This window comes from Coffea arabica, chromosome 2c, assembly GCF_036785885.1.
Source record: "Coffea arabica cultivar ET-39 chromosome 2c, Coffea Arabica ET-39 HiFi, whole genome shotgun sequence".
In the NCBI taxonomy this organism is placed as follows: Eukaryota; Viridiplantae; Streptophyta; class Magnoliopsida; order Gentianales; family Rubiaceae; genus Coffea; species Coffea arabica.
Genome location: NC_092312.1, coordinates 75,143,638 through 75,156,805, shown reverse-complemented (window position 1 = coordinate 75,156,805; position 13,168 = coordinate 75,143,638). Strand labels below are relative to the sequence as shown.

General features: G+C 36.1%; 2 protein-coding genes across 3 annotated transcripts; one reads left to right on the top strand and one right to left on the bottom strand.

Annotated features, from left to right (window-relative positions):
• Window positions 1–203: 203 nt before the first annotated feature.
• On the bottom strand, window positions 204–6,178 carry LOC113733177 (uncharacterized). 2 transcript variants are annotated; one of them, XM_072076511.1, is made up of 6 exons: window positions 6,032–6,178; window positions 4,035–4,774; window positions 2,461–2,519; window positions 1,873–2,001; window positions 1,521–1,656; window positions 204–779 (listed from the first exon to the last, which is right to left on the bottom strand). In XM_072076511.1, the coding sequence occupies exons 2-6, from the start codon at window positions 4,737–4,739 to the stop codon at window positions 477–479; spliced, it is 1,332 nt and encodes a 443-aa protein (XP_071932612.1). In that variant the 5' UTR covers window positions 4,740–4,774; window positions 6,032–6,178; the 3' UTR covers window positions 204–476. The 2 variants fall into 2 exon arrangements, with proteins under 2 accessions (XP_071932612.1, XP_071932611.1); XM_072076510.1 differs by lacking the exon at window positions 6,032–6,178 and adding an exon at window positions 5,569–5,950.
• A 1,644-nt stretch (window positions 6,179–7,822) lies between these two features.
• LOC140035447 (large ribosomal subunit protein eL36y-like) lies at window positions 7,823–9,529 on the top strand. The gene is made up of 4 exons (XM_072076508.1): window positions 7,823–7,962; window positions 8,583–8,687; window positions 8,834–9,033; window positions 9,324–9,529. The coding sequence occupies exons 2-4, from the start codon at window positions 8,586–8,588 to the stop codon at window positions 9,352–9,354; spliced, it is 333 nt and encodes a 110-aa protein (XP_071932609.1). The 5' UTR covers window positions 7,823–7,962; window positions 8,583–8,585; the 3' UTR covers window positions 9,355–9,529.
• Window positions 9,530–13,168: the final 3,639 nt, after the last annotated feature.

Here is a 13,168-nt window from a genome sequence, read left to right as displayed (position 1 = left end):
GCGTCCAGTTGAGGACGAGATGATTCTTATCATCCATTTGCTAAACTCTTACCATTCAAACACCCGTAGATCTTCAAACTATTTGCCCTTTATATCTTTGCCCTGTGAGTAAGAAAAGAGTCAGGATGCTAAAGTACCTGGCCCCTAGCTTTGATGCTGGAAATGTTACTAAATTAATGAGTTTGACATGGAGAGGTTTCTGATTTATCTGTCTTAGTAGTCGCAGACTAAACGGATCTTTATTAAAATAGGCTGCATGTCAGCAGAGAAAGAACAGAGAAGAGTTCTGGCAGCCTTCTCACAAAATCCATAAGCCAGAAAATTTTCTGAGTCTCTAAATGTGCCAAGAGTCGAGCCGGTACTACGCAGGCATTCTACTGAACTGAGTGGCTGAGGCATCAAAGGTTCCCATTAACAGGGAACATCAATAGAATGAAAGAATGAACATTATCATATCACTATACAGGCATCCATGTCTATGAATTTCTGAGTACTGCTCTCGCAGACCCATCCATTTCAAAGAGACGCCCTGCTAGTTCATCCCAGCTTTTTCTCTTGTCAAAGGATTCAAAAGAGACTCCAGTTCTGTGAGAATTCTCACCTTCCTCTATCTCATGAAATGTCCCATATGAGGGTGAATACGCTTGGGGAACATCTAGTGCAACAGCTCTCTGCAGTGCTGCTCGGTGCTCCTCCCTGTGTTCCTTGGCAATAGATGCCTGCCTTTCCATCCTCTGCTCTGCTGGGATATCCATGATATGCTCCTTTTCAAGCAGTGCCTGCAGTGACACAGACAGATGTATATACAAACTTCACTTCAACGTCCATTTTCATTCACAGAAAATCCACATATACTTCTGTGACAATGAAATTGCAAAGATGGCATTGCATTTTATCTACTGACTTTGGGATTACATGGATAATAATGCCAAACCCTTTTGGATTCAAAAGTGTTTTTAGCATAAACATTGATAGAAACTTCTCCTACAGGAAGTTTTGTACTGTTATATCTGAAATCCATGCATACCACTGAAAGATAGTTTATTTCCTGAAAAGTAAAATATACGTAAAAGCAGATAATGGCTCTTTGGGAACTGGTCAAAGGTTTGTTAATTTCTTATCACAAACCACATATGTATCTCTATGATTTTCAATCTTCCAGTTCACTCAACTTGTAATAATTTTTTCAAGAACAAATAGTTAGCATGCAGTTGAGATTAGAAAGAGTGAGGCTTTATTCCTATTGGAGTGGATGCCTGCCCCACACCAAATGACAGTAATAATGAAGATTTAAAATAAAAAAGGGGGGGGGGGCACTTCTAGTTCTCAAAATCCATATCCAACGATTTTAAGAAAATTTTGAAATGTCACAAATGGCCCAAAAATTTGAATACTTGAGCAGCTCTGCAGTAATTTTCTTTGCCAGGACAAATTGATTCACAAGTATTTCACAAAGATGCTTCAGACCTGAATGGTTATCCTCTATCCCAATCATAAAGCTCAAGATTCTGAGAACTTACATCAAGTGCTCTTCGAGATTCTTGCAAAATCCAAATAATACCATGATCTGACGTCATGTTACGAGAAAAAACTATGCGTTCAAACCGCCCATCCACCGGAACCGCTGTCCTCACAGTTGGCGAAATTTTTCCTAAGCTGCAGCAAATCAAAGATTCAATACAAAGTTAATTGATCTCCTATGATGCAAGTGTCCAAGCATTTTAATAGTGATTGAGATTTAGCCCTCAATGCTCCTTGCCCTTCAACCCCCAGCAGCCTTCCCCTCCTCTAAAACTTTGTTCTGAGGAGTTCGACTTTATCATTCATGCCCAGGAGTAACTCAAAGCTGGAAACATATACTTGACAACATACCTGAAGGGCTTCCTTACGATGATGTGGTACAGACGACCTGGAGCATACAGGCGCCTTGGATCTTGAAGCATTTTCTCCTCCAGTGTACATGTATCTTTCAAGCACATTATACACAGCAAGCATGGGAAACTATCAAGAGAGTGGAAATCAAAATGGCAAGTCAATAATCAAGTAAACAGTAGGTTATATGCCAACTCAATTGGTTACTGAATCCATATGCATGTAGTCATGTATAAAAGCTCAATGACTGAACCAGTATCAGAATTCTCCAGTCAAGGAGTCAAAACAATAGGCATATCACCCATGTATAAGACATCAGAAGGAAAATCAAAAGTCCATAGTGTTGCATGTCCATATAAACGCACAACCAAAGAGTGTAAACTTTCCAGCTGTGAATTTGGCTATAAAAATCATTTCTTAGCAGCGCAGAAACATGAAGTGCTGAACTATTAAGATGACACAAAACCACTTCAAGCAAAAAGTAGTTGGCTTGTTTAAAATACTTCGCAATTTAGTATGAGATGGCACTGATATCTAAAATATTGGAAAGATAAATACTGAAAGAAGACAAGACCTACAATCTTTTACCAGAAAATTGACTTGAATACATCTTCAAGTGCTACGGTTGTCCGAGGTAAGAAATCGTCCTAGTTTATTAATAAAATAACTATCAGAACATTGAGTTATGAGATAATAGAGATGTTAGAAGGAGAAGGAAAAAGTAAAACACACAACATAAGAAGAAACTTAAAAGGTATACACTCGTTAATCACAGCATGCCCTTTTTATTGTTAATGCTCTAAAAGGAGAAGCATTGTATAGCAGAATTGAAAAAAAAATTCTTGCATTTAATAAACCAGTAATCCGACCTCATGCAAAGGTTTTGTCATATAAAGAAAGCACATTCTGTTTTAACCAGCACATAATCAGTTCTCTGTGGTTGAGACTACCAAGATGTAAAAAAAAACTGCAACTCATATTATCCATCAGGTTCCAAAGTAAATTCCTATTAAAACGCTTGCAGTGTGTAACATGGCCTTCCATGTTCACAGTTGTGATCTTCAGAAACTGTCATGATTTCTTAGAGCATTTCAAGATTTTTGCATAACAGGGCATGCCTTTCAAGACCTACCAAGGTAAACAATAGGCAAAATGCATGATATGTGACACAAGATAAATATGATAGGACATGAGAATGCCCTCTCTCTGTATGCATGATTTTTTAAAATAAATAAGGATTTAGGAACAGTATATTAGCACAGAATTGGCAATTCAAAAAATGGATAGCAGGAAGAATGCTTAAACTTGCAGATCCTTTCTCCTATTCAGCTTGAAATTATGTTATGGAACATAATTTTCCACAGAGAATCATGTATAGTGACCATATCCTACCTCAGAAAGACAACTAATTCAGTTTCAGTTCGTCTGGGGCATTAATCAGGTTTACTTTCTGTAGACCATTACCAAGTCTTTAAACTATACTAGAGACTAAACCTTGTAATTTGCCTGCTGATGACTTTTTAAGTCTTTCACAAAATACTTAGACCCATTTACATAATTATTGAAGAAACAAAGTGAGCCTTGAGGATCGGTGCAGTGGCTTTATAATGATTTAAACCCCAACAGGTTGATATACTGAACTAATCTCTCTACCAACAAGTCATGCTGCTTACATCTAGCCCTTCCATGCCTAAAATGGCTCGGACCTACTACCCATTTGCTTGTGCAGTTTTACTACCCATTTGTCAGAGAATCAAACTAGTCATAAGAGAATGCTGAATAAAGGTCATATACCCTACTTCAAGATGTTATACAAACTTCCATCCCGAGGCATCAACAATCATAAACTTCCAAGTAGAAAGAGTTGAACAAGGAAGAGAATTTAACAGTGCGGAGCTCAAGTCAACATAAACAGTAACATAAGCCTAACCCTTTCCCTCCTCTCTTTTTTTTTAATACCCAAGTACAAGGCTGAAGGGTATTAGTTGCAATGGACAATATAAGCGTATTTCTGAACCTCCTTATTTAAAGATGTAGTACTTTCTTGAAAAAGTTAAATGCTTTACACCATTAGAAAAATTTGAACCTCCTTACTAGAGGATGCTCAACGCTACCTTACTAGGCTAAGCAACCAGAAGTAACGGGGCGAAGACCAGTATTACCTGCAGCACAATTGAATTGATGACGTCTGCATATCTGACAGCCAAATTTAGTGATATGCATCTCGCAGGGGCAATTGCATAACATCTAACCCGTTTCCTTTCAATGTTCCCCAGCTTCTCCAGGTTTTTAATAGCTAATATGGTCAACATTGTGACTACTCCTGCCCCCAACGAATGCCCTCCAAATGTCAACCTGTAATCTGGATACCTCTCTAATAGTTCTCTCAGAATCTCAGAATCACCTTCGAAAACCCACTGAGCAGCCTTAAGTAGCCCATTGTGAACATATCCACCGTCAAATTTTGTTTGCCCGAGTTTGTTATCAAAAAGGACCAGAAAATCACTTTCCTTAGCCAAAGTAAGTCCCCTGATAGCCACCACTATTTCTGCATTGTAATGGTCAAGGTAGATCATATAAGGAGTTACTCTCCCTCCAGTATCTATATGAGTTTTCTTCAAAATTATCCAGTCGGGATTGACTCCATACCCTCCAGGAGGAGCCCAGTTGGGGTTTCTAATATCTTCCTCATATACAGATAATATATATCGACAAAGCCTAGGTACAGGCTCAAATTCACTAGCAGCAGCAAGGCCCCAATTCTCACTTTCCCTCCCTGCAGTATAGAGGAACTTCTTCCACACCCAACGAGCACAGGCTAAACAATACACGCACTCTAGAATTGGAATGCAACATGCAACAGACATCTGTGGCTACCAATCAATCATGTTAAATTGGGTATCTAGAATCACAATAGAAAGGAGGGTTGTTCAGGTCGATGCGAAAAACTCAACCCAACATCAGAGAAATTGTAAAAATCATTAGCTGTCTATCAGTCTAAGTAGGACAAAAAGGCGTGGCAAAATATTATAACAAATAAATAAACCGAAACAAAATTCAACAGCAAGAAGCTGGAGCAAGCAGATAAAATCACTAAATTACCAGAAGAGAGGAACACAAATATTTGAATTTTAACCAAACACACTTCAATAATTCAATTGCAATTTTCCAGCTTTTTGATTTGTCAGCATGTATGATGAACTACTAGTCCTAATCAAGTAAGCTGGTCTGAACCGGCAAACAATGAATTATATACAAAACAAAAACAAAAAACAAAAGAGTGGTTGTAAAACGAGTAAAAAGGTAAAACAAGGAAAGGCCGAGGGAGGGCTAATAGGGACGATTGGATAAAGGGTCTTTTCTCTGTGATAGATTCGTGCAGAGCCTGCGGACAGTTGTATTCATCAAAGGAAAAAGACGCACATTGGAAAATTTACAACATGGAACAGGGAAAGAAAGGAGAAAGACAACTGCTGTTTATTCGAAGGATTGAACATAAAACAAGAGAGATACATTTCTAATTGGAACTTTGGTATGAAGCACGTGCTGGCACTAGTCAATCAAATATGACGACCCTTCAAGAAAGAATCTACCTGCTATTATGCCTTTAGATTCTCACCATCTTATTACTTTGTCATCAAGACTTTTTTTTTCTTTTGGGGGTTAAGATGTCATCAAGACTATATATATATATACCTGACACCGTTGATAGACCAACACTACTCCATATTAAAAGAGAGCGGATTTGAAAAAGGTGCGAGGAGGAACCGAACCATCATTGATCATTGACAACAACGATCTCTTGATCTATATCCGAACAGAGTTTTAAAACTCTCTTGGTTGGTGACGATCAATTAATCTAAAAATAATTGATTGTTATCTAGATTCAAGATTATATAGATTCTCTAATTCAAGAAGAAGTTCTTTGTGGCTGTGGACCTTGGCATTCTAATAATATAATCTATCATCCAATTACAAGCAGATTTATATTTGTGTTACAGAAAGTTAAACAAATCAAAATTTTTAATCTTTATAGCTTAGTGGTATTTAGAGACCCAAGTGCCTATTTCTGATAAACCCCAATAAGAAGATCATTAAGTTGAGGAGATTAAGTAGATACTTAAATCCTGGTAAAATACAATATTGGACGAGAACTTACACTTCATAAGTTAACCTCCAACAATTTTTCCTTCACTTTTTCTTTTATCACAATGGCAGTGAAATCTCTGCCCCAAAGCAAAAAAGCAAAGAAAATGTTGTTGCATTTGATGACCATGGAGTCTAGAAAATTGTCTTGGCTCGTGATATAAATTTCTCTAGAAATAATTATTGTTTTTGGGCAAGCGGGAAGGTGTCTGGAATTGTTGTTTTGCTTTCTCTAATGTTCTTACGTGCCCCACTTATCACCAACCAAAAAGGACAAAGCCACTCCTGTCCGTGGATCGTGGAGACTTGGACCAGTCCGGCCATCGCTGCCGAACAACATATGAGACAGGTTGGTGCAAAGCGGGCCCTGACAATGAATTTAATTTCTACTATTGGATTAATTCAAATGAAGCTTGGCAATCATGCAGCAGCAAGTGGGTAAAATTGTGAAAAGCCTTCAACTATGAGGACAAAGTTGGCTGTCCACTGCGTGATTTTGCAAAGCGGAGATGAGTCCCTGGCCAGAGGAGGATCGTTACCACATATGGTTTGCAATATCGGCCGGTTCGTATCGGAATCGGCCTGAGTCTTAATCGGAACGGAGGAAATAAGTACAATATCGATTCTCAAATCACAGATATTACTATATTCCGACTCGTTCTGACTCGGCCGATATTAGCCGATTCAAATTCGTGATGCACGGTATCAGCCGATATATTCAAATCAACTCGGAGTCAATTCAGAGATTTTTTCATATTGTGTCTTTTTTGGTATTTTCTAATTTTAATAATTTTTTTAGATTCTTTAAAAATTTTTATGTGCTATAATATGCGTATCATCCGATATTTAACTGATATACCGCGACAGATTTGGAACAACCGAAACCGCAATGCGACCACGAACCATGTTACCACGTCTTGTCCTAGATCACGTGCTCTCATTCTTGACATGAAAATTGGAGCAGCTAAAAAGTCTAGAACAAGTGCTTTGTCAAAATTGGATCGATCGGTTCAACCGATTGAGTCCTATGCTGTGAATGGTGCTTGGCTTAACTAAAACATAACACATTCTTTGAAACAACATATGTACTAAGAGCCCAACTAATGTATTTCAATGCATCTCCACCTCTCTCTCTCTCTCTCTCTCTCTCTCTCTCTCATATATATATTAAAAAGATCTCTAGCAGGGGATTGAGTTTTGAAAAGTGGGAAGAGAGAAGAGAAATTTGATCTCAAGATTTTTTAGTCAGGGGCCTCGACCATATTAATATATCGCTGATAAAAAATTAGGCATTTAGATGGGTTAAGTTTGAGTTAGATTTCCCTACAACTAATGTCAAGTTCTTAAATAGATTTTAGAAGGTATTTACAACAAAATTCAATTCATATTAAAACCAGCTGAATCCCTTTTTTCGATTACGTTCGAATTTTGCTGGACCATTCGAGACTTGGAACAAGAGTCACTCTCAAGATTTATGAGTATTAGACATATCATATATACAATTAAATTTTGTTTTATTTAGGACATTATATTTCGCAAACTGTATGAGCTTTATCTGCAGTTCTCGAGAATTACAGTATACTGCATCTCAATCATGATCTTGAAATAATGCTTACAAACACTATAGAAGTGAGAGGCTAACTGGAATAAGGGTCAAGGAATACGACAAAAGTTTGAAAAAGAAAAAAAATTAGGGATGCAATTATAATTTACAAAACTTTAGGGGAAGTCTCGTATATGACTTAATCCTCAAGGGAGGCTAGTCTAATTTATCCCTTTTAGGGAGCAGGGACTGGCCTCTCACTTTCAGTTTACATGCTCTTGCGCTGTTAAACCCTAACCCCAAACCGCCAGCCAGCAGTGCCGCATCGGCTCAGATCTCCGACTTGCATATTATCGCCACCACCGTCTGCAGCCTTGATACGGCCTCCTTCGGCTTCGTTGGTACATCATCTTGATTCTTTCTTCTTTTACCTAGCAAGCTAATAAGATTTTGCGACTAATTTCATATACTAACGTCGTTGCAAATTTCTATAAGCTGCTTGTAGGGTTTTTATCTACTGAGAACTCAGGTCCTAGTTTTGACACTAGATAAAAAATGTTCAATTCTTGTTCTTCAAGTTTTTTCTATCCGTTGATTCTTCTGCTTCAGTGAGCAAAATTCCAGCTTTTTATCCCCCTTGTTCAATTATTTTCTCTGGGGGGGGGTTTGAGATTAATCTTTTTGTGTCTTTTACTTTTCAATATCGAATGCATTTCAATCAAACGTAGAGCAATGTCAGTCATGCATTTGATGATGCATTGTCTGTCCAGTTTTGCTCTTTTCTTACTCTCCTGAACAGCATAGGTCTATATATGCATTTTGGTGAGTATTTTTAATTCCTTAAGTTCTAATTATTGCTTGAACTCAAATTTCATTTGCAGTTGAACTGATTGGTACTTTGTAGTTCTTACAAAGCTTGGTATTGAGTTTGAATTAGGATGACTGTCATTTTTGTATGGTTCTTACCAACTGCTTTATCATTCAATCGGAAGTAGGTAAAACTTGGATCTATGTGTTTCAGGGGATGGCTCCAAAGCAACCTAATACTGGCTTGTTTGTTGGCCTCAATAGAGGCCATGTTGTGACCAAGAAAGAGTTGGCACCACGCCCTTCTGATAGGAAAGGGGTAATTCATTTCTCACGGATTTTTGTTTCAACTACTTGCAAAATCATACCATGTATTCTCTTTTTTTAGGATTTACTTTATCTTGAACTACATTACTGAATTATTTGTTCTGTTTATCATATTTCTATCATGTTGTTTTTTATTAGAAAACCAGCAAAAGGGTGCATTTTGTGAGAAGCCTTATTAGGGAAGTTGCTGGCTTGGCTCCCTATGAGAAGCGAATTACTGAACTTCTTAAAGTTGGAAAAGACAAACGTGCACTTAAAGTTGCTAAGAGAAAGTTGGGAACTCACAAGAGGGCAAAGAAGAAGCGTGAAGAGATGTCCAATGTTGTTCGCAAGATGAGGTAAATGAGCTATTTGTATCATTTAGACTTGTTACAGAAGAATTTAATGCATAAAGTGTGAATAAGTAGTTTTCCATTCTGCATTTTAATCGCATCTATTAGTATTCCGTTGGCTCATACTGATTGATTCATTGAATCGTTTTCCTTGGAGATGATCTGCTCTTTTCAGCCATTCCCTGCCCTTGATACTTGCATTTTCCTCATCCTTACAGTTTATCTTCTATTTTATTTTCTTACCACATGATGTGATTCATGCGGGTACTTATATTCATTTTAATTCTAATTCCCAGGGCTGCTGGTGGTGGTGAAAAGAAGAAGTGAGCTGCAGACAGCCCTTGGATTTCTTCATAGAGTTCTCTTTTTGAATGAGATTAATAGCTTAGATTATATTATTTTATCTTACTATCTGGTTAATCTGACGGCTGCCTTTTGTCTTTTGGTTTTGTTTACTTGACAATTTACATTATATTTTAATTTAGAAAAACTTTTATTGCTACGTGTACTGGATTTTACTTCTTCTTTTTTCTCCGTAAGTTTTACATTTTTGCTTGTTCAAGTGTATGAAATATTACTTTCATCGTGTTTTTGTATGGTTGGGAGAGTGAACATTGTTATGTTTGTTATTCTGAAATCAAATATACATGGCTTCCAACTTGATATTAGTTGAACAGGAGTTCTATTCCAACCAACCACCTGATATGATTGTCAGGTAGCAGACATTTGTTAGGTGTGATGCCTTACTTTCAGTGAATTCCCTTTGAATCATACTAGGAGAGGCAATGTATCCTGTGGAACTTGGGGCTGATCCCTTACTCTGAGTGCATTCCCTTTACATTTTAATAGGAAAGGATTAAACACTTTGAATTCCGTTTTGCATCTCTACTGAAATCCTGGAGCCGTACTTGATCGAGCTTAGAGAAGAACTCATTAACAACTTCTCGGCTAGCTTAGGCCTGGTGATTTAATAGAGTTGCAATCAACAGATTTAGATTATTGGCTGAGGTGGTCAAGTTGATGACATAATGTGGCTGTTTTGCTTTTCGGCCTGTTTTACTTATACATGTGATCTGTGACGTGAAATTGTGTTGTTCTTGGTGATTTAAACGTCTTAAGCATCGCACGGCAAGTTGACTTTTGGTAACAGTTCTTGTTTCTGAGAAATTCGGAAGCTCATGGTATACTAATTGGTGCTTGAGATGCTTTCGTAGTATGAGCACTGTTGTTTATGGTAGTTGCTCAAATTTTACAATTAGGAGCCTGTTGGTTTTGGTTGGATTACCTGTAGTTTAAGGAGTTATTGACTCTGGAATTCTAGTACGTGCCATATTACGGGTGCCTAAAATGGGAAATGATGTTTTTGGTCCCTCACATATGATTTTATATTGTTTTACATCCTTTACATATGCAATAATGATTTTTCGTCTCTCACAAATGAAAAACGTACATTTTTAATCCCTCTAAACAATTTTATTCATGTTTTTTCTAATAAAAAATCACATAAAACTCATGCTTCATAAACTTTGGGAGCAAAATCAGAAGATAGCAGGAAAAAAGGAAAAATCGCTCATAGTTCTTTCTTCTTCATCCTCCTTTGTTTGCCAAGTATGTGGCCAAGAATGTGGTAGTTGCCATGGTTGCCTCCCGCCCCGTGCTAGTAGTGTTGCTAGGCTTAAAAATGAACTAAATTATTTAATACTCGAATAGAGTTTGATTTGGTAAGAATTCGTTCAAATTTGTCTCCTCAACTAGTCAAAGTTAAATTTGAACAGCATTTTATACGTGTTTTATATTCAATAATATTTAAATTCGATAAAAAAATTCATTTAAATTCAATTCGGCATATAAATAAGTCAAACTTGAATAAAATTTTAAGTTTATTAAAATAATCAAACAAGTTTGAACGTCAAGGCGTTCGACTTAATTAACTTCGTTTACCCCCCTAAGTGTCGTCGTCAGCCGCTATCACTTTCAGTTACAAAAATTTGGCTAATTGCTTAGAATATATGCCAAAAAAAAAAAACATCGCACAAATATATTTCTGACACACTTAATTTCTAATTCTATACCGGCCGCCGCGGAATGAATTTTGCAGAAACTCTGCAAACATGTCAGTGGGTCAGCGGCCCACAAATTTTTTTTTTAAATGAGCCTGTCCCAGCCGTGCTGACTGGGCACGGCTGGGGCAGGCAGTAAAAAAAAAAAAAGCCTAGGGGCCCGTGTTAGTTGCAAACTTGCAATACATTGCGTTGTTGTGCATTAGCTGCTGTAACTACTAGTGCGCCTAGTAGGTGAGGTTACAGGAGCAAGAAAGACTTTGCATTATTCTTTTACTGGTGATTCATTCCTACACATTTATATGTCTTCCCTTAATTAGCTTGCAATTTTTTCAGGGATCTGTTTGGATTCAGCATTTTTCGAAAAATAATTTATTCATTTACAATGTTACGGTAATATACAAAAAAAACTCCAAAAATACAATATCTAAATAATATATCAAAAATAACTCTAAATATACAAAATATATATTAATGTATATATTTATATATAAATATTATATATAAAAAATATTTGGAGTATTTTTTGGAGTTTATATAAATATAAAAAATATTTTATATAGGAGTATTTTTGGAGTTTATATAAATATAAAATCCAAAGAATATATCAAAAATAACTCCAAATATACAAAATATATATTAATGTATATATTTATATATTTGGAGTTATTTTTGATATATTATTTGGATATTGTATTTTTTGAGTTTTTTTTGTATATTACCGTAGCATTGTAAATGAATAAATTATTTTTCGAAAAATGCTGAATCCAAACAGATCCCTGAAAAAATTGCAAGTTAATTAAGGGAAGACATATAAATGTGTAGGAATGAATCACCACCAGTAAAAGAATAATGCAAAGTCTTTCTTGCTCCTGTAACTCCACCTACTAGGCACAACAACGCAATGTATTGCAAGTTTGCAACTAACACGGGCCCCTAGGCTTCTTTTTTTTTACTGTCTGCCCCAGCCGTGCCCAGTCAGCACGGCTGGGACAGGCTCATTTAAAAAAAAAATTTGTGGGCCGCTGACCCACTGACATGTTTGCAGAGTTTCTGCAAAATTCATTCCGCGGCGGCCGGTATAGAATTAGAAATTAAGTGTGTCAGAAATATATTTGTGCGATGTTTTTTTTTTTGGCATATATTCTAAGCAATAAGCCCAAAAATTTGCCTCAAGTTGACTTCGCACTCAATTTTTTTACGTAGAATTTGATTTTAATATTAATTTTTACAAAAAAAAAATGATTGGTAGAATTTGTCACATTTAATGTTAAAAAAAGCATGCCAATATTTCTTTTCTATTAGCTATATGATTTTGGAGAAAATACGAAACTAATATCGAAATCAAATTCTACTTGTCAGTGTTTCTCCTTGTTTTAATTCGCATTCGTTAATTTTTGCAAAAACAAAAAAAACTTATATGGAAATCAAATTCCACTTGAAATTGTAATTTTTCAGTTGAAGCCTTACAGCCGATGACCACTTCTCCTCATTAAAAAAAAATGAAGAAGAAGAAAATGCTGTAAACACGAAGAGTTAAAGAAATAATCTATATATAAGTTGGGACTACGGCTGCAAACGAGTCGAGCCGAGTCGAACTTTGAGCTAATCGAGTCGAGTCTCGACTAAATTTTACCAAACTCGAGCTCGAGCTCGACTAGAATCAAGTCGAGCCGAGCTCGAAAAAAAATAAAAAATAATTATTTTATTTTTAAAAAAATAAATAAAATAATATTTTTTTCTTAATAAATAATAAAATATTAAGAATATATACGTAATTTTACTATGAAAATAAAAAATATAAAAAATATATATAATATACGTAATTTTATTATTAAATAAAAAATATATATATATATATATACTCAAGCTCGCGAGCTAACGAGCTTAATATTCTTGACTCGAGTCGAGCTTGACTCGAGCGGCTCGATTCGTTTGCAACCCTAGTTGAGACAATGCTTCTTTTTTTTAATAGCCACATAAATATTTATAATGAAGTTATTAAAAAGAAAAAGAAAGTTAAGCGTAATTTAACTTGAATTTGGTCGGGAAATAGGAAGCTTGGAACTTAGCTCCATTTT

Bases quoted from the DNA above. Each gene is read 5' to 3' on its own strand.
- LOC113733177 (XM_072076511.1), bottom strand. From the start codon at position 4,739: ATGTCTGTTGCATGTTGCATTCCAATTCTAGAGTGCGTGTATTGTTTA. The intron at 2,520-4,034 runs GTAATACTGGTC...TTAATAAACTAG, and splicing joins TCAATTCAATTGTGCTGCAG to GACGATTTCTTACCTCGGAC. The intron at 1,657-1,872 runs GTATGTTGTCAA...GATTTGCTGCAG, and splicing joins ATCGTAAGGAAGCCCTTCAG to CTTAGGAAAAATTTCGCCAA.
- LOC140035447 (XM_072076508.1), top strand. From the start codon at position 8,586: ATGGCTCCAAAGCAACCTAATACTGGCTTGTTTGTTGGCCTCAATAGA. The intron at 8,688-8,833 runs GTAATTCATTTC...GTTTTTTATTAG, and splicing joins GCCCTTCTGATAGGAAAGGG to AAAACCAGCAAAAGGGTGCA. The intron at 9,034-9,323 runs GTAAATGAGCTA...TCTAATTCCCAG, and splicing joins AATGTTGTTCGCAAGATGAG to GGCTGCTGGTGGTGGTGAAA.